Source organism: Marmota flaviventris, chromosome 1 (genome assembly GCF_047511675.1).
Source record: "Marmota flaviventris isolate mMarFla1 chromosome 1, mMarFla1.hap1, whole genome shotgun sequence".
Taxonomy (NCBI): Eukaryota; Metazoa; Chordata; class Mammalia; order Rodentia; family Sciuridae; genus Marmota; species Marmota flaviventris.
This window is the reverse complement of record NC_092498.1, coordinates 30,333,424-30,358,670: the sequence shown is the minus strand read 5'-3', so window position 1 is coordinate 30,358,670 and position 25,247 is coordinate 30,333,424. Positions and strand designations below refer to the sequence as shown.

The 25,247-nt window shown below is 35.4% G+C and overlaps 1 protein-coding gene across 1 annotated transcript; it reads left to right on the top strand.

The window, feature by feature from the left end:
* Positions 1-400: 400 nt before the first annotated feature.
* On the top strand, positions 401-24,103 carry Fam133b (family with sequence similarity 133 member B). The gene is made up of 11 exons (XM_027919895.2): positions 401-517; positions 8,004-8,101; positions 9,977-10,055; positions 11,264-11,338; positions 11,460-11,492; positions 11,880-11,942; positions 12,375-12,467; positions 14,021-14,071; positions 16,100-16,192; positions 18,491-18,538; positions 22,819-24,103. Exons 1-11 carry the CDS (start codon positions 494-496, stop codon positions 22,903-22,905), a joined length of 744 nt encoding a protein of 247 aa, XP_027775696.2. The 5' UTR covers positions 401-493; the 3' UTR covers positions 22,906-24,103.
* Positions 24,104-25,247: the final 1,144 nt, after the last annotated feature.

Here is a 25,247-nt window from a genome sequence, read left to right as displayed (position 1 = left end):
TTAGCAACATCTGTGACAGTGTTGTCTTTCTCCTCCAGCAGCTGATGGACTCTGAGCAACCAGTGGGCCCTCACTTTATCCCCAGCACCTGCACCATGTCAACCACACAATAAGCGTTGGGCTAATTTTATATCCCCTAGAATGAATATTTCAACACATAAAGATTGGAAGAAAACAAAACAATCCAAGTCCAGACGGAAACGAGCTGCCTCGGGGAGACCGCCATACAGACGCGCAGGGTCCGCCCCACACCTGGTGGGTGAAAGCTACCGGAATCCCGCAGCAGATCCTTGGGAAGCGCAGGAGATCGCTGGCGCCTGCATATCCTCCGCGGCGGCAGAGGGCGCTGTGGCCGAAAGCAGCTGTCGGTTCGCGCGGCGCCGCTCTTTGGATGGGGAGGGAAGCCGTCCATAGGACCCGCGGCGGGCCCGCTTCGGCTGCTCCGCTGGCCTGGTCTCTCTTGGCGTCTTCACTGTGCGCTCCGACCGGCACCATGGGGAAGCGGGACAATCGAGTGGTGAGTACTCGGCGGGGTAAACAGTGGGGTGACTGGGGGCCGGGCGGCAGGAAAGCCGGTCTTCTCGCCCTTTCCGGCTCGGCGGGAGGGCTAGCGGCTACGCTCGGACCTGGGGCCGCGAGACCTAGCACCCTCCGCCATCCCAGACGCGCGTGCGCCAGGCACACAGTTGGCGCCTTCGGGTCCCCAACTTTCTTCCCGGCCCTCCCTTTTGTCCCCCACCCCGCCGCTCCCTCTGGCACTGCTCCCTAGTTCCCTTTCCTCCCGCTCCCGCGCCAGCAGTGCCCACTTTTTACAGCCGCAAAGACTCAGGGGAAATCTGCCCTTTTCTGTCTGTAATTCCGAACTCTGAGGCTCGTGGAGGCTCCGGGACTCTCCCGTTCCTCTGGATCGCGCAGCCCAGCTCGGCGCCTAGGCCTAGGAGATGGCTTCTGCACCCGGGGGCCAGCAGCGCGCCAGGCTTTAGCTACGGATGGGCTAGCATTTGAGAACTGGGGGTCGCAGCATTCGATCGCATACTGTCTGGCGCCAGCAAAAGGGATGTGTGGCGTGGAAATAGTTGGCTGTGGAGTTCTGAGCAGAGTTCAATGCCAGTTTTGGTACTTCGGGAATTAGGTGACTTAGGTTACTTTTCCCCCCTGAACCTGTTATAAAAGGGGATCATTGTTACCCACAGTCTCGCAGAATAGTTAGGACCACAAAAAGCATGATGCCCAAGAGAGCGTGTGGCATGAAGATTACCACTCAGTGAGAAAAGGATTAAGTAATCCATAGCAGGAGTAGTAATAAATGATACCTGATAGATGTTTGAGATTCTCAGGGCATTCCAAAGAGAAGATACTTTGGACAAGGAAAGCATTCAAATCGCTGGAGGTGCAGAAGGGCTGCGGATTGGTTTCAAAAGCCCAGGTTCTGAATCAGGTTGGATGAGCAGTAAACCTGAGAGAATAGCGAATAAGAATGGGTTGTAGCCTGGTGATTCTTGGGCTTGTGTATTACAGAATTTTAATCATTGATTAGCAAAATGAGGAAAATATAAAGCTAATGTACTACGTTCTAGGTTTGGGGTTTTTTGTTTTTTTTAACAATTATTTGCGGGAGTGTTTGTGTATGTGCTAAAAGAGCCTCACTGTTATGAAATGACATTTCCCAACTTACTTAAAAGCGTTTGTTTTATGTAGTCTGTAATCTAGGAACCACTGAGGTAGTGAACCTTGATTATAAAGTTGAAGAATATTCTTTTTTCCTGACTGCAAGACTTTGCTGTAGTGTCTTGATGACTGTAGTTGAAACGGTGTTGTGCCAGGCATCAAACTTAGGTTTGAGATGTTGAAATGTTTGGACTCTTTTAATGTTCTTGGGCCTTGAACTTAGAAATCATCTGACTTTGGCTGCAGTTTTTTTATAGAGACCTAAAGTGTTTCATTTTACTGGGAGGAAAATTTGGTTTTAAAGCATTGAAAAACTTAACCAAATTAGATTCATTTACTAGAGCATTTTGATAACAACTGCGCACTTTTTTGTGTGCTATCATGGCACAGAATGTTCTGGTAACATTTTATTTGTACTTCAAAGATTATGAGAATAAAAACATGAAATTAAGAGGCAGAAGACACATATAGTCTAATTCAGTCAACTTATTGCACAGAGAAAGGGATAGGACTGTTTCAACTGGGACTGGTTAAACTTGGGTCATGTGACCCATTTTTGTTTTTAAGACTTTTTTAAAAAACATTTTTAGATTCACAGCAAAATTTCTGCTTACACACATAACATAACCTCCCCATTATCAACATCCCCTCTATTTGTTCTAATTGATGACCTACTCTAACATATCATTGTCAACCAAAGTCAGTAGTTTGAATTAGGGTCCACTCACTCTTGGTGTTATACATTTGATTATCTTGAAAACAATTCAGGTTCATTCTTTCTTTGATGATAATATCATAATTTTATAGATTATAGGGCTATTTTCCCACAAAACTCCATTAAATTTCAGGTTGAACAATTTTTTAAAAATAGACTTTATTTTTTAGAGCAATTTTAGGTTAACAGCACAATTGAACAGAAAGTACAGAGAGTTCCCTTATACTCCCACACATGTACAGACTCCCCCATTATCAACATCTGGCACCAGAGTACATTTGTTAAAATTGATGAACTTATGTTAACCCATCATGATCACTCAGAGTCAAGAGTTTACATTAGGATTCTCTCTGTGTACATTCTTCAACAGTCTGTTAAAATAGACATTTTAATTCTTGGGATCTCTAAAGGGCTCTTAAGTTCATGATGGCCACCCTTTATGCCTTTTGTTTTCTGGAAGATTTCTTCTTTTTTTTTTTTCTGTTTGTGCCCTCTAAAGTAGATGTATCTTATAGATAAAAATAGGTAGTGAAACTAACAAATTAAATTCTGTACACTGTGTCTTTAGTAGTTATACCACATTACTCTTTTCAAATACCTGTCCAAATAAATATCCCTTTGAGCCCAATTTGCCCTTCTGGTTTCACATGTGCCACAGGCCTATAATCCCAGTGGCTCAGGAGGCTGAGGTAGGAGGATCACGAGTTCAGAGCCAGCCTCAACAAAAGCGAGGTACTAAACAATTCAGTGAGACCTTGTCTCTAAATAAAATACAAAAAATAGGGCTGGGCATGTGTGTGGTGCAGTAGTCAAGTACAAGAAACTGCACAATTTTTATATTTTTATTATTTTTATACTTTTTGGGATGCATAGTAAAAGAATTGATCCTTGGTGATTTAAAGAACAAAGTATTGGGCAAGGGCTGTTGCTCAGTGGTAGAGTGCTTGCCTAGCATGTGTGAGGAGGCACTGGGTTCGATCCTCAGCACCATCCATAAATAAATAAATAAATAGTGTCCATCTACAATTAAAAGTATTTTTTTAAAAAAACAATAAAGTATTAAGTGTTTTGCATGGAACCTAGCACATAAGATTTACTTTTTAAATATCACTATTTTAATTGAACTAAATAATTAAGGTATTTAGCTTGTATTTAAGCAGACTAAGGATAATATTTTTGGTCAAAAGCTTAAACGTAAGCCTAACTACTTCAATAGTAGCTCATATGATTATACTTTAAATTGCCTATAATTAGTAGCATATGAGTATATTACGTTACTATTATTTTCCTCTGAACTAAAAAAATAGGGTTATGGGGTTAGAAATGATGGTGGAATGTGTTGGACGTTATTATCCAAAGTACATATATAAAGACACGAATTGTTTTGTATACAACCAGAGATATGAAAAATTGTGCTCTATTTGTGTAATAAGAATTGTAATGCATTCTGCTGTCATATAAGTAAATTAATTAATTTAATAAAAATAAAATTAAAAAATAGGTTGGTATGGACTTTAGGAAAGCTGCTTGGCAATTGACATTAAGACACAGAAAAATGTCAATATGATTTTAAGATATGTTAAAATTTTTGAAGATTGTAATATGTGGTGGATATTATGATTTTTTTAATGAAAATGAAAAATTGCCACTCTACCATTTGTGAATTTTTATACATTATAGTTCATCTCTCTGAATTGGAGTGACAGTATTTTGGTTGAATTTTTCTCATTTTGATTACCTTTGTACTCAAAGGGGCTGGGGTTGTGGCTCAGCACTTGCCTAGCACGTGCAAGGCCCTGGGTTCGATCCTCAGCACCACATAAAAATAAATAAAATAAAGGTATTAGGATTATAACTAAAAAAAAAAAAAAGAATATTTGGCCAGGTGCGGTGGCGCATGCCTATAATCCCAGTGACTCAGGAAGCCGAGGCAGGAGGATCAAAGAAGTTCAGAGCCACCCTCAGCAACTGTGAGGCTCTAAGCAACTCAATGAGGTCTTGTCTCTAAATAAAATACAAAATAGGGCTGGGGATGTGGCTCAATGGTTGGGTGCTCCTGAGTTCAATCTCTGGTACCTCCCACTTACCAACCCCCCCAAAGAAAGAATGTTTGTATATATATTTTTCTCATTTATAAGGTAATGAGTTACATAAGTGGTGAAAAGGGAGGTCTCGCTTCACATTGTGGTGCATTCGGATTTTTTTTTTAAGTATTTGTAGTTATTTATTAAAGTGTTATCTATTTTTGGCAGCTTGCTTTTACTCTAGAGAAATCTTGGAGACATCTTGTCATATAACATTTATTTTTTAGTTATAGTTGGATACAATATCTTTAATTTATTTATTTATTTTTATGTGGTCCTGAGGATCGAACCCAGGGCTTCGCCCGTGCTAGGTGAGCACTCTACCACTGAGCCACAACCCCAGCCCCTGGGAGTATACTTTAATATATTTAATGAGTCCCAGTTGGATGGTGGGTTGGGTGTTTTTAGTTTTTGCTGTTGTAGTAATTTAGTGAACATCCTATGTATTTGTACTCTGGAAATAAACAAGTTTTATAGTTTTAAACTTAAATATTTTGCCATTAGTTACAACTAAAATTATGACATCACCAAAGAAAGAAGGTGATAGATGTGAATAATATTCCTATTTTATAAATGATGAACTTGCACATTGCACTTTTTTAAAAATGTATATTTTTTTAGTTGTAGGTGGACACAATACTTTCATTTTATTTATTTATATGTGGTGCTGAAGATTGAACCCAGGGCCTCACACATCCTATGGGAGCGCTCTACCACTGAGCCACAACCCCAGCCTTCATGTTGTACTCTTATTAGGATTCAGTGTTGTTATTTAGGCTGATAATTCCTCTGTTTCAGTTTTAATGAAATATTTGAGGGTTATATATTTTTTTAAAACTACATGTCTCTACCGTTAGGTATTCACATCCTTCCCTGATTCTCTAAACATCTTTGACATTGGGAATGCCTGACATTACTTGTAGGAAAATTTTGTCAAAGGTTTGTTTTTCATCCCAAGTAATTAGGCTCGGAGCCTATCAATTGAATGTAAGTAGTTGTTCATTCTACCAGAAAAATCTGGAGGTATATTTATATTTGTTATAAAGGTGAAAATGTTTGTCATTTATATATTTTGATAAATGAAATGCAACAGAATCATTGTTACCTTTGTTATTCCTTTTAGAATGTTAGGTATTAGTAGTAGGACCTTAAAATCAAACTTAATAGTAGTCACTTTGAACAAGAATTCTTTTTATTTAAAAACTAGAAGAATTTTATAAATATTGACTAAATAATTTTGGAGAAATTGAATATAATGATAAAGAAGAGTTTGAGACTGAATTAAAAATCAGACTTTATGTGTGTAGCAAAGTGAATTTTTGTAAAACAACGTCTCTCTGATAGACATCCTCATTCACAGAGAAACTTTTTTCTCTACTTTGTCTCTGTGTTTAGAAAAAACAAAATCTCTATAAAGTGTTTTTCTGTCACAGTAAGTATAATATAGAAAGAATACAGTTGAGAATTTTTGTGTTTTTTTAAATATATATATTTAAGTTGTAGATGGACACAATATCTTTATTTTGTTTATTTATTTTTATATGGTGCTAAGGATCAAACCTCGTGCCTCACATGTGCTAGATAAGCGCTCTACTACTAAGCCACAATCCCAGCCCCCTGTAGGTTGTTTTTTTTTTTTAAGCCAAAATATTTTAACCATTTATTTAAAAATTTTATTTTTTAATTTGTTCTAATAACCCATTATTTAAGTGTATAGTTAAGTGGCATTAAAGTGCCAGTGGTGTAGCTCGGTGGTAGAGCACCCCTGGCTTCAATCCCCAGTACTACAAGAAAACATACAAAACAAAACTCCCAAACTCCTCTTCTCCAGATTCCTCATATAAAGGAAATCATGTTTGTTTCTTTTTGCATTTATCTGATTTCACTTAGCATAATGTTTTCAAGGCTCATCCAAGTTGTATTTATCAGCATCTCATTCCTTTATAAAGCTAAATTTGTGTGTGTGTGTGTGTGTGCGTGTGTGTGTGTGTGTGTGTGTGTGTGTATAAAAGACACATTTTGTTTGTCCACTCATCTCTAGGTAGCCTTTTGCATGATTTCACCTTTGAGTCCCTGCTTTCAATTCTTTGGGAATAATTTTATACTTTGAAGTGGAATTGGTGAATCAGACAGTAGTTCTAGGTTTAACTTTCTGAAAAGCCACCAAATTGTTTTCCACAGCAGCTGGACCATTTATTTCCTGTTCATTGTACACAACAGTGCCAGTTTCTCCACACTTTCTTCACCCTTATGACTTTTTTTAAAACAGAAATCCTAATGCTTGTGAGATGCCATGTTTTAGTGATTTTATTAGTATTTCTCTGAAGACTAACGATGTTAAACATTTTATCATGTGTTTACTGGCAATTTTCTGTATGTCTGAAGAAGATAATCAAGTCCTATGCCCATTTTTGAATTGGGTTATTTGAGTTTTTATTAAGTTGTCATAGCTCTTTATTCACTTTGGATATTCATCTCTATTATATTTGCAAATATTTTCTCTTTTGAGTTATCTTTTTACTCTTTTGAAATGTTCTTTGATGCATGAGCACTTTTTTGCTGTTCCGGGGATTGAACCCATGTGCACTCTACCACTGAGCTACATCCCAGCCCTCTTTTATTTTGAAAAGGGTTCTCACTAAATTGCTTGGGCTGACCTGGAATTTGCAACCCTCCTGCCTCAGCCTCCAGAGTTGCTGGGATAACAGGCATGCACAGCCACACTCAATGCACATATTTAAAATTTTTATGAAGTCCAATTTTTTTGTTGTTGTTGTCTGGGTGCAACTTAAATTGTTATGTTTGCAGTTGGCAAATAAAATTTCCATCGGTATAGTACAGTATTTCCTGGAATAGTAGAAGGAACAGTAAATTTAGACTTAGATCTCTCTTTTTTTGGAGACTGGGTCTTGATAAGTTGCTGAGGCTGGCCTCAAATTTGGAATCCTCCTGCCTCAGTCTACTGAGTCATTAGGACTATAGGCATGTGTTACTACACCTAATTTGGAATTGAGTTTCTTAGTTTGTTAATGAGCTTAGTGTTTATTACTTTCACTGGGTTATTGGGCCTTAGAAGGAAATATTATAAAGCCATCAGTAGGTAAGAGGCATCATTATTTCATCAACTCCCTGGTAAAACAACATGTTTTCTGCGAAATGTTACCTACTTCATAAACTTTCAAGACTTAATGGAAGATTAAATTTAATTTTGATAGTTAGAAGTTTGTTAGATTGGGCTGGGGATGTGGCTCAAGCGTTAGTGCGCTCACCTGCATGCGTGCGGCCCGGGTTCGAACCTCAGCACCACATACAAACAAAGATGTTGTGTCTGCCGAAAACTAAAAAATAAATATTAAAAAAAAAAGAAGTTTGTTAGATTGCTTAGTTGGATATAGTATGCATTTATAATAAAGGTTACTTGATGTAAGTGAGCTTTTACGTTTTTAATGGTTATTTTAATGGAACTAGTGATGTAAGTGAGCTTTTATATTTTTAATGGTTATTTTAAGGGAACTAATTTGTGTTCTTTCCTCAAGGCTTACATGAATCCAATAGCAATGGCCAGATCAAGGGGTCCAATCCAGTCTTCAGGGCCAACAATCCAGGATTATCTGAACCGACCAAGGCCTACCTGGTAATTGTGCAACAGTTTACCTTTTTATAAGGTTTTGATAAATTTTAAAATTTTATTCTTATAACTTTTATTGATTGCCAGGTAAGTGGGTTTTTTTAAGTAATATTTGACATGTCCCTTCTTTTGAATGTATGAAACACATGCAAAACTGCAAAACAGCATTTTATTGAATCCACCACCCAGTATAACTAAAGCACTACCATATCACATTTTCAATCAATCTTTTCTCTATCCCTTAAAAGACTATTTAACTTTGTGGTATCCTAACTTAAAAATAGTGGATTTGAATAATCATGCGAAGTTTTAGGAAGGATAATATTCAGCTTTATTTCTAGTTTCATCTTCTGACTTTTCAGTAATTAAAAAAACAACAACTCACTGAGTAGCTCTGATTTTTTTTTTTATGTTAAACATGTATTTTTTAATTGTAGATGAACACAATATTTTATTTTTTATGTAGTGCTGAGGATCGAACCCAGTGCTTCACACATGTCAGGAGAGTGCTCTTTCCTCTGAACTACAACCCCAGCCCCTACCGAGTAAAGCATTATACCACAGACCTTACTATTTTTAGTTATATCTTTCCTTATTATTAATACCATGCTCCTGAAGTAACACATGACAAGTCGGAGCCATTAGCTTCAGAATCCTTCAGAATTTCAGAGTGCCCTGAAAGCTAGGCAGCTATGGCTGAAAGGTATGTTTTATGTAGTAGGGAATACTTTTGAGTTAAATGAAAGTCTTATTTATCTCCTACTGCGTGCACGAGTATAAACAGTGCATTTTACTTTTAAAATGAAAGGAACTTCAAGGGGGAAATGCTCAAGGTAGTGTATTCTCTGTGGTCAGAGGTCTTTAAGACAACCTTCAAGTGAGTCATTGGTAGGAAGACTTGCAACCGGTAGTATACTCAAGGTAAGATTTATTACACTGAAAGGATACCAGGTACAATCAACAAAGTGAAGAGGCATGTAGGACAAAATCCAGGAGAAATCAGGCACAGACTTCCAAGGGTCCTTGCCTAATGGAATCGTATAAGATGTACTTAAATCTTTTTGAAAGGAGTGTGACAATACATGTGAGATGTTAACTAAGGAGGCTCGTTAGTGCCCTGGGTTTTTTCTGTGGACTGATCAGACTTTGCCTTTCATGTTCCAAAATTCCAACCTGACTCTGCCTGTCACATTCCAAAATTCCAGATTCCCATAAGGAAAGCAGATACTCTGCCTAAACTATGTTGCTTATACAAACGTTTAGGCAGAGTAAGCTACTTGTAATCAGGGAATGGTAGGAACCTCCAAAATCCAAGTTCTCATGTGTTCACTTCTGGCCAACCCTGGAAGCTTGCCTTTGTTAGAATAAGCAATTGGTCATGCTATATTGACTCTTCTCTGCAAATATGTCAGGCACATTATAAGTTTGGAGATCTATTAATAGAATATAGTAGTTTAGTCATATAGACCTTACCTCCCCCTGACACTGAATCTATCAGTTTTCTGACCTTAGGTAAGTTTTTTACTTTCTTCAAGTTTTAGTTTATCTTTTTCTGTAAGTGGAAATACATACTACCTTTTTTTTATTGGATTGTCGTGAGGATTAAATGAAAATATAAACAGTTCCTGTTTATGTAAGTGCTCAGAGATTTGGTGTGTTGAGTCTTAAAATCCATGTTTAGAGGTGGAGAGATTAGTAGTATCTGATAGATTTTATTATGATTCTTTACCTGGATGTGAACAAAGAAGTTTGAAATTTAACAGTACTGGGATGTAGGTATATTAGAATATTAAAATTTTATTTGAATTTTTATTGTCTTTTTTATAAGCCTCCATCTAATTTGAAGTGCTTGAAATTTTATTTGTACTTTATTTTTTTAAGGGAAGAAGTGAAAGAGCAACTAGAAAAGAAAAAGAAAGGCTCCAAGGCTTTAGCTGAATTTGAGGAGAAGATGAATGAGGTTTGTAAATAGTACGTTTTAAAGAAATAGACCAATTTTTTTTTCCTTATAACAAAAATGAAATCATATTTGCTTCTTTTTTAATCAAGGGTTTGGGGATACCTCTTTAGGTTAAGGGGACTATAGTTTAGTGTTATTTTTTACAGTTTCATATTTAAATGTGTATTCTCTTTAAATAAGAATAACCATCTTGTAGTAACGTAAATCATCTAAGTTATCTGAGCTTTAGTTCTTTCCTCCCTCTGTGCTCCCCATCTTAGGAATTTTATAGTGATGTTTGCTTGCTTTGATTACAAACATGTATGTAGTATTTCAATCATAGTACAGATTAATTCAGCTTTTACCGTAGCCATCCTTGTTTAAACCAAGCCTTAGTCTCAGTAAAAATATCTTTTCTTCCTCTCAGTATTCTGTGGAAACTCCCACACCTTAATATTCTCTTCAAAATGAGCTAAAAGACACCCTTGGTAATAGGGTCAAGGGTTGGCCCCTGAACCTTTTTGTTGCCCAGCTGCCCTTAAACTCTTGGTCTCAGATGATCCTTCTGCCTTAGTCTCCCAAGTAGGTGGGACCGTGGAGAGGTATCCAGCTCCTAGTTTGGGAGTTCTTCTTCCTGCCAAGGAGGGCATAAGCCACCTGAGAAATTAAAGTCTAGAATAATTAGTGAAGAACAAAAGACAGAGTTGGAGAGAGAGTTTCAAAAGGGGAATTCCTGATAGGTCTAGCCCACTCAGAAGCTGGAGCTGAACAATTTGGCTCCCGTGGTTTAATTTAAGGGGATACATCAAAGGCAGGGGTAAGGTTTCAAGGGTAGAGTCTTGCTTTTGTTGTCTTGCAGTCAGCAGGTTGATTGGCATCTTGGCAGGTCACCCCATCTCTGATGCTGTGTGGGACATGGCAGAGCAGAATAGGAATTCACAGTGTCTCTGGGCAATCTTACACAAAGGAAATGTCCACTGGAAATTCCCATACACCAGATTTTCCTATTCACTAGGCTACGATGCATAACACAGTCCACACACAGCCCACACATGGCTCTCAACATGGGACTACAGACATATGGCCACCAGACCTACCTTGTATAATTAGAAGCTGAGGTGGAGAGAAGTATTAGAAGATGAAGGAAAGGAAATAACGGTTGTCTCTCTCTACTAAGTATATTAGTACTGGATTGATAGACTCTTATCGTGTTTATAACCTTCTTGCAGAATTGGAAGAAAGAACTAGAAAAACACAGGGAGAAATTATTAAGTGGAAACGAGAGCTCATCAAAAAAAAGACAGGTAGTACATTTTTAGCTTATTGCTATTCTTAATCTTAATTCAGTTTTCACATTAATGCTGTATATTGCTGTTAATAGATGCATTTGAAAACTTATTTAGATCTCTGTTTGTTTCCATTTAGAGAAAGAAAAAAGAAAAGAAGAAATCTGGTAGGGTGAGCAAAAGTTTTCTATTTTTCTAAATGTTATAAATAAAGAGTCTGGAAAAAAAGTAAGAATAATATATTTAAACCTGTATACTAAAAGTAACTTAGACTCTATATGGGTCAAGCAGTGTGGTTGCTATGATTAGAGTGTTCGGAAAGATGCCAATCTCCTTATAACCTAGTTAACTCCTTTGTTATGATTTAAAGAGCACAATTGACAACTTATTGTCACTTTTTGTGGGGGGTGATGGCTTTTATATTTTAATGTTTAAATCTTATGAATATGGCATCTGTTTCTCAGATACTAGATTGATTTCACTAAGTACTTTCAGAGACTTAGCAAAGGAAAAAAATTCCCACATCTCACAAGCTTTAATTGTTTTGTGCTTGGTCAAGTATTCATCTTCTTCTTCATCAAGCTCTGATTCTTCCAGCAGTTCTTCAGATTCTGAAGATGAGGTAAGGATTGCTTGTAATAGTTCATCAAATAATATCTCTAACTTTTTAATTTCAAGAGGAGAAACCTATTGAAATATCTGTTAGAAATGTTTATTTCCAGGTTTTGATTAATTATAAGGTAGAGCACAATAAGTGAAATAAAACATTTAAATATTAGTATTTTTAAAAATTTTTTTTTAATTTGTTCATATAAAAATATCAGTAGAAAAAGATTTGAAAAATCCAAAATCCTATTTGACTAAGTGCTAGGGATTACATGTGATTCAAATCATTTGACTTTGACTTTGTAAAACAGGAAAGTGATGTTACGTTGTGAATATTAAAGAAAAATATTTACAAGCCAATCTTATTAAGTGTTGTTCATTAAGAAAATTTTGATATTAGTTAAATGCATAAATTATATTTCTGAAACAAAGCAAATGTTTTCTATAGGATAAGAAACAAGCAAAACGGAGAAAGAAAAAGAAGAACCGTTCTCATAAATCTTCTGAAAGCTCTACTTCAGAAACTGAATCAGACAGTAAGGTAAATTATTATTATTTAAATTATTAACATTTTTGTAACAGAAACATTAAGTTTTTCTTTTAGTTCTTCCTGTCTTAAATTGCTCTTAAGAAATGAAATACCATTTGATCCTATGACATTTAACTGATTTACTTACTAACACATGTAGCATTTAGTAATTCTCCAAACTTTTATGTTTCCATGTCTCTACATCTCTATAACATTATTTCCCTATATTCATAAATAAATTGTAATTCAGAGGAGGGGTAAGGTTCTGATTAAATTCACTAGTGTTAGAATTGGAATTTGAATCAGTGTCTTCTAATATCTGTTCCAACATCCTTTCTTCTGTACTGTACCTAAATTTGTTCTGTATTAACCAGAATTGTGAGGCACAACTGGCTCTTCAACTTTAGAGATCTTTTTTAAAAAGGCATGAGATTTTCTATAAAAATATTGATTCTGGGGACTAGGGGCATAGGTTAGGTGTAAAGCTTTTCCTTAGTACGCATGAGTTCAGTTCTTAGCACTAAAAGAAAAACTTGATTCCTGGGCTTTATTTCCAGAAGTTCCCCCCCCCCCCCCCCCAGAGTTTGATTAGTAAATCTATATTTTAACAGATGCCTTATATGACTGTGATGCCCATGAACCACAATTTGACAAACAGCATACTACAGTCTCAGGAAACTGAAGCAACAGTTTGAATTTTATAAAAAGTTTCTTTTTGTCCCAGTGAGATTTCTTCTGGCAAAAGCCTGATGTCTAAAAAGTACTCAGTGTTGGTTTCTTATTTGTCTATTAAAGCAGCAGTCTTATTAGTGATAGTTAACATTAAATTAAATGTGCAGTATGTGTTAAGCACATAGTGTTTGACTTTTACCTTCTTTAATCTCAACAATCCTAGAGAGTAGTTATTTGTTAATCAACTTTATGAATAAGAAAACTGAGGATTAGAGACGCTAATAGAAAAATCTAAGGGATTAAAAGCAGAAATTCTTGGCTGGGTGTGATGGCACACCCCTGTAATCCCAGCAGCTCAGGAGGCTGAAATAGGAGGATTGCAGGTTCAAAGCCAGCCTCAGCAACTTAATGAGGCCGTAAGCAACTCAGTGAGACCCTGTCTCTAAATAAAATACACAGAGGGCTGCGGATGTGATTCAGTGGTTGAGTGCCCTTGAGTTCAATCCCCAGTATAAAAAAAAGAAATTCTTGCCTCCACTCCTGATGAAGAAAGTGGGTGGCAGATCAGGTTGATGGATATATGAGCACAGGGTGAATTAGAACTACAACATATGTGACCATCATAGACAAAGATTATTTCAGATAATTTTAAGGGTTCTTAGATTTGATATATAACCAGATAAATTAAACATCCTATTCTGCTTCCAAGCAACTGTCTATGTAATGGAGATTTTTCTTTTGTTTTCAGGATAATATGCTGATATTGGAGTAAATTTTTTTTTTACTCATAGAGCAAATCATTTTTTTTGTCCTTATTCTATAATGTCCTTATTCTATCATTGGCATTTAAAATTGATATATATTTATAGATATATATTTTTTTATTTGTTTAGGATAGTTTGAAAAAGAAAAAGAAATCAAAGGATGCAACTGAAAAAGAAAAGGTAACTATATTTTCATATTGCCTTAAGACACTCTGTTGTGCACAACCTTAACCTCAGGAAATCAACAGTAGCTGAGCATGGTGGCGCACATATGTAATCCCAGTGGCTTAGGAGGCTAAGGCAGGAGGATCACAAGTTCAAAACCTGCCTCAGTAACTTAGTGAGGCCCTGAGCAACTTAGTGAGACCATGGTTAGAAACCCCTGGGTTTGATCCCTGCTACAAAAAAAAAAAAAAAAAAAAGGAAATTAACAGTAATATTAACAATAGCGTTAGTTAATAACAGGAAATTTTGGGCTGGGGTTGTGGCTCAGCGGTAGAGTGCTTCCCTTTCACCTGCAAGACCCTGGGTTCGATCCTCAGCCCACATAAAAATATGAGAATAAAATAAAGATATTGTGTTCAACTACAACTAAAAAATAAATTTAAAAAATAACAGGAAATTTAGTTAATAAATCAGAAGATTTTTTTTTTAATATCTTTATTTTATTTTTATGTGGTACTGAGAATTGAACCCACTGCCTCACGCATGCTAGGTGAGCGTGCTACCACTTGAGCCACATCTCCAGCCTCCAGAAGATTTATTTCTTTTGCTTTTATGGTATTTCATGTTGATATAAAGAAATGTTTTAATTTGAATTCATTATTAAGGACCAGCAGAAGAGTATCCTGAAGAGTTTGAATTTGGATAGATTAATGGGTCACGTCATATTTAAAATAGAGATTAAACATTTCCTTTGCTTCTTCAAGACATTTTAAGGCCATTTAAATCTAAAAATAAAAACCTTTCAGATTGAATATACCATAGGTAAATTTTGAAAATCTTTTATTTTATCAGAACATATTTTCTCTTCATATGTGACTTACCTATAATTTTGTTTTCTTTTTTGTCCAAAGAGACTGATCTCACAATATTGCCTAGCCTGGCCCTAAACTCCTGAACTCAAGTGATTTTCCTGCCCTCAGCTCACTGATTAGTTGGGACTTTGGGCACACACCCAGCATGACTTATCTGTAGTTAATCCTTATTGAGCATATTAACTGATCAAAGGAAAGAAACCATAAATAACATTGTGGAGTTTTTCAAAATGATGTCATTGTTTCCTTCTGAAGCTTGCTTTTTTAACTGAGCATTACTGTTGATATTTATCCTTGTTGATACTTTAAGTTAATTTTTTTTGTTTATATTATTCACTACAATTTATTTCTCCTCCTGTGGGTGAACGTTTAGATTGTTTTCATTTTTCAATATTACAAACAGTTATACTGTTTATATTTCCTATCCAGTTCTCCTTTTTCACAATTTATTGTTAAGTTAGATATACCTGGGAACTATAATTTCTGGGTTACAGGATATGCATACATTTAATGTGTCTACATTTTGCTCAGTAACAGTGCTTGTTATTAATTTGCAATCCTGCTAGTAGTATATGAAAGTACCCTTGTCTCACATACTTGTTGATACTGTGAGACTTCATTTTTGCCAATGTAAGGTATACAGATGGTATAAAGAAATGAAAGTGTCTTCATTTGCTTATTAGACATTTAAATGTCATTTTTTCTGTATTGCCTATTCCTAATCTTTTTTTTTTTTTTCAGTGCTGGATTTTGAACCTAGGACCTCATGTATGCTAAGCAAGCATTCTACCATCCAGTTATAACCCTAGTCTCTTTTCTTTCCTAGGTTGTAAGAGATATATTTTGGATACTAATCTTTCAATTATATAATTGATAATTTGCTTTAAAATTCTGTCATGTGTAATTTTAAGGAATTAGGGAAGATATTGCATCTATATGGATATGTAGTTCTTTCTAAGTTATTTAATAAAAGGATTGCTTTGTTGGAATTAAAGATTTAAATCATGGTAAATGTCATCATTTTTAGACATTTCTAAATTGAAAAATGAATGATTTTCTGATAAATGGAAGGATTTCTAATTAGAACTTAGAAACCATAAAATTTGTGTGGCGTGGTATCTTTTTTTTTTTTTTTTTTTGAGTTAAGATACTTGTTATTTATTTTTCATAGGACATTAAAGGATTCAGTAAAAAAAGAAAGATGTATCCTGAAGACAAACCTTTATCATCTGAGTCCTTGTCAGAATCAGATTATATTGAGGAGGTAAGTAAGAGAAATGGAAGTTATTCAGTTTCAGAATACCTTTTTTTAGAGTATAACTGCATATGACTAGTATTTTGATAATTAACCATATTTCCACACATCTTTCAAATCTGAGATATTTTATTTTTATGTTTTTTCTCATATTATCTTCTTAGTGTATACATTCTGACTACATTAAAGAGGCTGTATAATGTACACCAGAAACCCAGCATTTGCTTACATGGTTACCATAGAATATCGCACATACTAACTTCTTGTTTTGAGTTACTATTTGGGGAGTAGGAAGGTATGGAAAAATTGTTGGCATGACTTCAGTTTTCTCATCTGTGAAGCAAGAAAGGAGAATTAGGTCATCTGCAGTCCCTTTCAGCTCTAACAGTTGCTAAGATTTTTTCACTCTATTAGTATTAGAGTCCATTTTTAGTTAATTTCAGGTCAGTAAGTTACCATCTTTAAAATGTTTCTCTCTTGACCTTGGTTTCCTCATCTGCAAATTAGGAACTTATCATATTATTTAAATTGTGACAACTAAGTGAGACAATAAATTATTAAAGGCCTTATGGTAAGGCCTTAAGGTAAAGGTGGCTAAGGTCTACATAATTCTTGATAGAACTGTAAAATCTCACCTAGGGTTTCACTAGTCATTGATTTTTCAAGCTGCAACTTTCCATAGAGATCAACTTATTGATCTTTCAACAGTATAACATGAGGGTCTTGCCCTTTGTTTAAAGCACACTCACATAGGAACTGGTTTTCCTGATTTCTTCCTTACTATGTTGGCTTCCTGCATACACCCTGTCCAGGTCTTTCTCTATCCATCCTGTTTCTCATCACCTCTCTTCTCTTTTTGTTTGTGCCTTATCTCTTTACTGATTTCATTGTCTTTGGTTTTTAATAGTGGCCCTCAGTCCTATCAGACCTATTGTCCCTGTGTTGTAGCAATATTTTGTAATGCTCCCTGAAATAAAATTTGTAGCTTATATAAATTATCTACACTATTTTTTACACTACTATCCCCTAAGAAATATAAAGAAATGAAAGTAATTATGTTTTTTTAATTATATTTTAATATATAAATGATTAAGTATGACAACAATGAATGAAGTAAAATATTCTTCACTGATATTTGCATTTCTGGAGCATGCTTTATAGCTTAAAATCCAGAACAAAATACTCTGTGTTTATATTTACAGTCAGTTTATTTTCTGTATCATAAACAGATTCATTACATGAATTATTAGTACACTATTCAATATCACATAGCATATACAGAGCTCTTCTGGACATTGCATTAGAGCATCCCTTGCCTCTGTCTGATAAATGTATATACAGTACACCTATTACCAGCTCATCATTGTAAGGACAGAATACTAACAAAAAAGTAATTTCCTAATTATTCTTTAGAGAGAGCTACCACAGTTTTGCAAGCTAATGGCCTCTAATGCTAATGGCCTCTACCTTTAGTCCTTATGCCTCCTTATGTTGTTAACTACATTTTAATATGCTTGTGTTATGTACTTATTCAGCATTTAGGCAATTTTAAAACTCTGATTTTACATTAATCACCTCTGTCTGCCTATATGATAACAAGTAAAGCTTAATATTACATATCTTACATTTAGACTTAACATTTAATATACATAAACTCATAGCACCTTTCAATTTAATTTAAATCCAGTGTACCACTTTTTAAAAGATGGAAATAAAATGTAAACAGGGTAGTAAATGTTGTTTCAAAGAATTTTAATCATTTCATACCTTTTGTTGATACCATAGAGTGAGATAAATACCATGCTATATTCCACATATTGCCCCTTGGAAATGGATACTACCTCCTTTTTTATGGATGATGAAACTGAGGTGGGATTCAGATCCTGGTATGTTTTTTGAGAGCTCCAGATTTTTTTCCCACAGTACCACATTGTTTTAGGTGCTAAAAGGGAATATAAGAGAAGCCTCCCCAGAGATTTAAAAAAATCTTAATTTTCTTTTATATATATTTTTATTGAAACCTCATTGAGATATAATGGGTTATTTAAAATATGATTTGATTGTTGACATTTTTTTTAGTTGTTGACAGACACAATACTTTTATTTTATTTGTTTGTTTTTATGTGGAGCTGAGGATCAAACCCAGTGCCTCACCCATGCAAGGCAAATGCTCTACCAACTGAGCTACAACTCCTGCCCCTTGAAATGTTTTTATACGTAACTTTCGAAGATACATTAGGGAGTGAAAGAAAAATGCATTGAGTACAAATTACATAGTTTGTCTTCACAAAAATTTTGACTTTTTAGGTACGAGCAAAAAAGAAGAAAAGCAGCGAAGAACGAGATAAAGCAACAGCAAGTATCTCTTATGTTTTTACATGACAACAGCAGAGCTCTTTGGGTTTAATATAAAATGAGTAGTGCTAAAGCAAGATTAGATTTACTGAAATAAAATAAATTATTGGGAAAGATGTGGTATTCAGCAGCTGTAATTAATGGGTAGGAGAAAATCATGTTGACTTAGTAAAAAAGGGAGAATATCCTGGTGGCAAACGTCTCCTGTTTCTCTGTTCCAGTGTCTTACTGTCAGGAATATAAGCTCAAATTTTTGTTTGACTTTCTTAAGCTTTAGAAAATATGGTGATTTCCTGTCTTTCAGAGTAAGTTACTTCCAGATCTGCCAAACCTGAAATAACAGAAAAAGCCTTTCTAAGCACTATCTGCAATGAAAAATAAACAGGAAAGTTACAACATAGATGACTCACTAATACCAAAGATTCTTTTGATGGTTTTCAGAACAAGCTCTGCCATTATAGAAATTGAGAAATAGGAAAGGAGAAAGAGGGCCAAATGAGAAATAGAGCAACAAAGAGAAAATGGTGAACAGAAACTTTTTCAAAAAGTAATGCAGACCATATTAGCAAAGTAATTTAAGGGCTTTCAGTGTGAAGTTTGGGCTCTGACCTCTGAATCTGTTTTCTTAGGAACAGGTGAAAAAAAATGAGGATAGCATCACTTGTAGGTCTGGGATAAGTTCTTCCCAGAATTTCTCTAGGTTTTAAAATGAAAAAGCTTTTTTTGTATGAAGGTTCCCCTGGTAATGTACAATTCAAAAATAATATTTGATGTGCTTCAAAGACCAAAGTGATAAGAAAGACTTTTTTTTCCTGAGTGGGGAAATAATTTGGCCAGAGACTGCTTTGGTCTATCTTCAGATTGGTTAATTAATTGAAGACATGTGCCATATATGGTGGTGCATGCCTGTGAGGCCAGCTTCAGCAACTTGGAGAGGTCCTAAGCAACTTAGTGAGACCCGGTCTCAAAAACTAAAAGGCTGGGTTGTAGCTCAGTGGTAAAGCATCCCTGGGTTCAGTTCCCATTACCCGCCCTGCTGCCCACCCCACCCCCACCCCCTGCAAAAGACAACCAAATTCATTTTGGATAACTGTAGTTTGTGTTTGTACACTTTCACTTTTTATTCTTTTGGCTAGTATATATTTATTCAGAATTTCTATTCAGTTCTTTGCACTTTTGTAGGTCTTGGAGATACAGTGAAGTATAAGATAGAGAAAAGTTTATATTGTATATACTGTGGCACTAAAGGAGCCAAAGAATACCTCTGAGGGTCTGGAAATATAACACAGCGGTAAAGCACTTGCCTATCATGTGCGAGGCCCTGGGTTTAGTTCCCAACTCTACAAAAAACAGAGCAAAATTTCTGAGGAAAGTAAAATTAGGCTGAAATCAGATTTATAAGAACGAGCCAGCCATATGAAAGTCAAAGGAAAATATATCCTTGGCAGAGAGAACAGCTAAGGACCAATAGTAGGAAATGGCTCAAATGTTTGAGAAAAATGAAAGAAAGTACATGTGGCTTATACTTAGTACTGAAAGAGGAATAGAATATGATGAGGTTGGGAAGGAAACACAGGCCATATCATATATTAGTGTGTTTGGATATTAATCAGAATGTTGTGAAGAATTATTTTGAGAATTTTAAACAACCTGAATTCTTTACAGTTTAAAATACTTAACCAGAATAAGAATTCATACCCCATTTGAATCAAATGTATGATATATGATATGTCAAGATCATTGTAATGTTTTGAGCAACCAATAAAAAAAAAAAAAAAAATACTTCACCAGTGGAGACTAGTGGACTCAGGTGAAGAATAATGTTTATACCATGTGGGGGGGGTGACAAAAATGAACTGGGCCAGGTGCCATAGTGCATGCCTATTATCCCAGTGGCTTGGAAGGCTGAGACAGGAGGATCATGAGTTCAAAGCCAGCCTCAGGAACAGAGGGATGCTAAGCAACTTTGAGACCTTGTCATTAAATAAAATACAAAAATAGTGCTGAGGATATGGCTCAGTGGTCAAGTGCCCCTGAGTTCAATCCCCAGCACACACACATACACACAAATGAACAGGCATGGATGGATTTGAGGTACATTTTGAACATAGATGGTAGGACTTGCTTCGTGCTTTGGATGTGGAGAGTAAAGTTAAAACAAAGAAGGTAAAAGCTTGACTTAAGCAAAAGTGACAAATTAATTGTGCCATTTACTAAAGTGATTACTACAAGATTTGGAGACAAAAATAAAGCATGTTGTTATAGTGATTTAAAATATGTCTCCTGGACAAAAAGATCTGTTAACGAGACACTTAAAAGTTTAAGTTCAAAGCAGTTGACTATATGGTAAAGATTTGGGCATCATTGATATTTACGTGGAAGTTAAAGCATGTGACTGGGAAAACATTGGGAAAGAAGGGAAGGAAGCCCCCAGGAAGGTTGAAGAGGAAAGTAGCCAGCATGGGAAATGAAGAGGTCTTTGTGATAAAAGAAAACAGCAGAGTGACATTTAAGAAATTAAGAAGAAAAAATATTTTGAGAAGAGAAAGGTCACTTAGTTTTAAAAGCCCCAATTGGGGATGGGAATATAAATTAGTGGTAGAGTACTTACCAGGCATGCATCGGGCCGTTGTTTGAGTCTCAGCACATGAATGGATAAATGAATGACCAAATTATAAAATTTTGGACTTTGTTGTAAAATTCCCTAAGTACTAAAAAGAAAATCATCAAAGTTACTGCTATTCATAGAGGTCTTAGAAAATCGTGGATAGTGCTAATAGATATGGAAGTGGATAGGAGGTTGCATTTCCTGTCCTTAATATGTCTATTTTTTGTTTTGTTTTGTACCAGGAGCACTTTATAGCCCTTTCTATTTTTTATATTGAAACAGGGTCTCACTAAGTTGCTGAGGCTGGCCTAGAACTTGTGATCATTCTGCCTCAGCTTTCCGAGCCACTGGGATTATAGGCATGCACCTCCGTGCCCAGCAAGTCTTTCTTTTGGTGTAACCTTTTCAAGTATCTATTTTTCCAGAAGTTCTGCCTTCACTTCTATAGCAAAAGTTGTCTGTAAGAGCTGGAGATAAGCAGAACTTCAGCTCTCTTTCATCTTACTCAGAATTTGACTACTTTTTCTAAAAAAAAATGGCATTTAATTCTAAAGATTAAACATTTGTTTTAGAAGCACAATAGCCAGACATGGTGGCACTCGCCTGTAAGGCAGGAGAACCCCAACTTTGAGGCTAGTCTCAGTAATTTAGCAAGACCATGTCTCAAATTTAAAAAAAAAAAAAAAAAATTTAAAAGGTTGGGAATGTAGCTCAGTGGTAAAATGCTACTGGACTCAATCCCCAGAACCTTAAAACAAAAATAAACGAACAAACAAAAAAACACATTACAGTAGTTTTCAGCTGTATGTCAATATACTAATGAGTTGCTGTTAATTTAATAAAGTAGTGCTTCCAGACTGAGCTGTGCATAGTATGTGTTCCTATTTACTTAAAAATAGCAGATTTAAGCCGGGTTGGGTGGCACACGCCTATAATCCCAGCAGCTCTGGAGGCTAAGACAGGAGGATCATGAGTTCAGAGCTAGTTTCAGCAAAAAGCAAGTTTAACTAAGCAACTCAGTGACGCCCTGTCTCTAAATAAAATTCAAAATAGGGCTGGGGATGTGGCTCAGTAGTCAGGTGCCCCTGTGTTCAATCCCTGGTACCAAAAAAGAAAAAAAAAAAGGCTGATTTAATATTTCTGTTCTCTCTAAAAACTATTATTTTATTTTACCAAAACAAATGTTGTACTGTGATGGGATACTCCTTTGCAGTAGCTACAATTACTTTACTTGTAGAAATTATAAAACAGGAAATATAACAATTGATAGCATGATTCAATTTAATTTATTGTCTACAGGAAATTTTGTTAGAAGCTGTGGTAATGTGCTAATGACTTAAGTGTTTTGCTGCCTTTCTGAAAATCAACAAAAGGGCTGGGTTGTGGCTCAGCGTAGAGTGCTCACCTAGCATGTGCGAGGCACTGGGTTCAAACCTCAGCACCACATAAAAATAAATAAAATAACTAAAAAAAAAAAATTTTTTTTTAAGAAAATCAACAAAAGACTCCTAGTGCTCATATGATACTGGTAGTTAGGACTCTTGGAAAAATGTTTTGAGTAGTTTATCTTGTATAAATTGCTTATAGTAGCTTAGAAGTACAATTGTAAAGATGTTCATAATTTGCATATTTTCATGATGTAGTGATATCTAACGTAGAATTGTCTTTACAGGAAAAAACCAAAAAGAAAAAGAAGCATAAGAAACACAGTAAGAAGAAGAAAAAGAAGGCTGCTAGTTCAAGTCCTGACTCACCGTAACAATAAGAAAAACCAGGATTCCCTTATAAAGAAAGTGCAATGTCAAAGGAAATTTCAACTGTGAAAATTATGACATATTTACTAAAATGCATGAATTTTCTTGTTTTTAGAATTATTCCTGGACTATTAGAGCCACTCAGAGGCCACTGTGTGGAAGGGCCATGATTATTGCCTGCTGCTTGAACATCTGTTTTTTCTTCCAGTGCTTGATAACTGGAAGATAATACACTGCAGTCATACTAGTGGTTAAGATATTTGGGAATAAAGCTAATATTTTAAACTAGAAGTACCTAGTGATAAATCAACACAAATTGAATCTGGATGCATCTTTAAGGTGTAATCAGAATTGACCAGATGACTCTAGTTAAAATTTTTAAAGTAGGGATCACATTAATATTTCAAAATCCTTACTGTGTAGATAAGTGTATTTTAATTTTTCCCCCTTGTATGCTTTTATTTACCTGGGGAAGGAGATTTTAAAGTGGAGGGGGGTGATTTGCTATCTCTTTAGCTAGCAGAATAGCGTGCCTTTGATCTTCACACATCCTACTTTTATGGACACAGTAGCCATGCTTCCTGGGGAGGTCAGAGCTGGGTACCAACAGTCTTTACCCTTTACTGAGCTTAATGACATCCTTGGACTTTATCATATGCTGCTTTGAGTGAACCAGAAAAACAACCCTTTACAGCATGAGAAAGTCCCCGAAGCTCTGGTATTTATCTCCATGATAATAATAACTGAATGTTTTTTAGCTTTAGAATGTGTTACGTCATTTGAATTAAGTTTGACTATACTTTGGCTTTGGAGATAGACACTGGTACCTTTTGGACTTGATAGCTGAAGATTCTAAAATGCATGTTTTATACAGTTAAGTTTAACTGGTCAGGAAAATTTTATGTAACCAGCAATAGTTACTTTATTTTTTGTATGAATTTTGTTTAGGCTGCAATGTTTAGCTTTTGTTAACTCCTTACTTTTGCTGTCTTAAGTTCATTACTATGTTTAGTGGCATACTTGCCAAGATATTTAGCATGTAAAAAGCAGGGTTTTGATTTTTTTTTTTTTTTTTTTTTTTTTTAACAGCTTCATATTGAAGCTGAGACTTACATAAACAAGTTGAATGGCAGGCCTGGTATGCTGTATCTTGTTACATAAAGCTGTTGCCAGAATCTTAGTAAATATAATGTTTTAAAAGCTTGTTGTCTTTGTATGTTAATAACAAATTATAATGAGTTAAATTTAAGTGAGAGTTTTATCACTGCTCTTTCTGTGTCATATTTTACTAAGATTTTGTGCCTCATATCTTCTGCTGAATTATTAGGAATGTTAAAAGGAATTGATAAATCACTTTCATTTTACATTTTTATATAATCAAGTAATATGAAATATAATTTGATGTACAGTTTTGCCTGTTACAGGGGGTATGCTGATTATAGTGGCATATGCACAGAACATTTTGGCATGACGAGGCTGAATAAATAGCTATTTTACTTAAAAATAGCTGTGTTCTTATCTCCCTTTGGGTCACAGGTAGTTATAAAGATAAATACCACTTGGTTAGTAGGTAGATAAGATAGAACCACAAGTTTTTTAACTATAAAAGTAACATTTCCTAGAAAATTCCTTTAGATTTTGTGCTTAAGACTGCATACTGTCAAAAGATATCTATGCTCAAGTACACAGAAATTTTGACCAGCATTTCATATTCCAAAAGAAAATTGTTAATGAAAGTGCCAAAAAAAAAATTTATTAGGTCATTTGTTGGTTAGTTTTGCTATGAATATAGAAGCATAACTTTATAGACTGGTCCAGAATATAATTGTCCTGTCCCGCTAGAAGCAACTGTTCATTAGGCTGGGGAAGAGGGAACAATGTGATTTTATTAAAAAAAAAAACTATACTTTTCAGATTCTGTTTACTGAATATGAAACACCTTTTTTCATTGTTTTTCTAATAACAGTCTTCCAGTAATGTATGGAAAGAGTATTTGACAGAGTAATGCTGTCAGTTATGTTTATTTCATAGTTAACTACAATGTACAGGATAATAATATCTCTTCCTCCTTCCACAAACCACGCTTTGTCTTTCTTGAGTAACTGAACACCAATTGTACAAAGACAAGGCATGTTGTTTCGATAACGGTACTTGGATAACTGCCAGAAATTGATGAGTGTCTGGATAGAAAAATTGGCTCTATACCAGTGCTACTTACTTTAGTCACTTTGAATTTCCTTGGTTGCCCCCAGTGTATTTAGGTATTTGAAGTACCATTAGAGTGTCTTGATTTTATTTTTTTCAGAATACAGGTTCTTTTTTTTTTTTCATTTAAGATGTGTTAAAA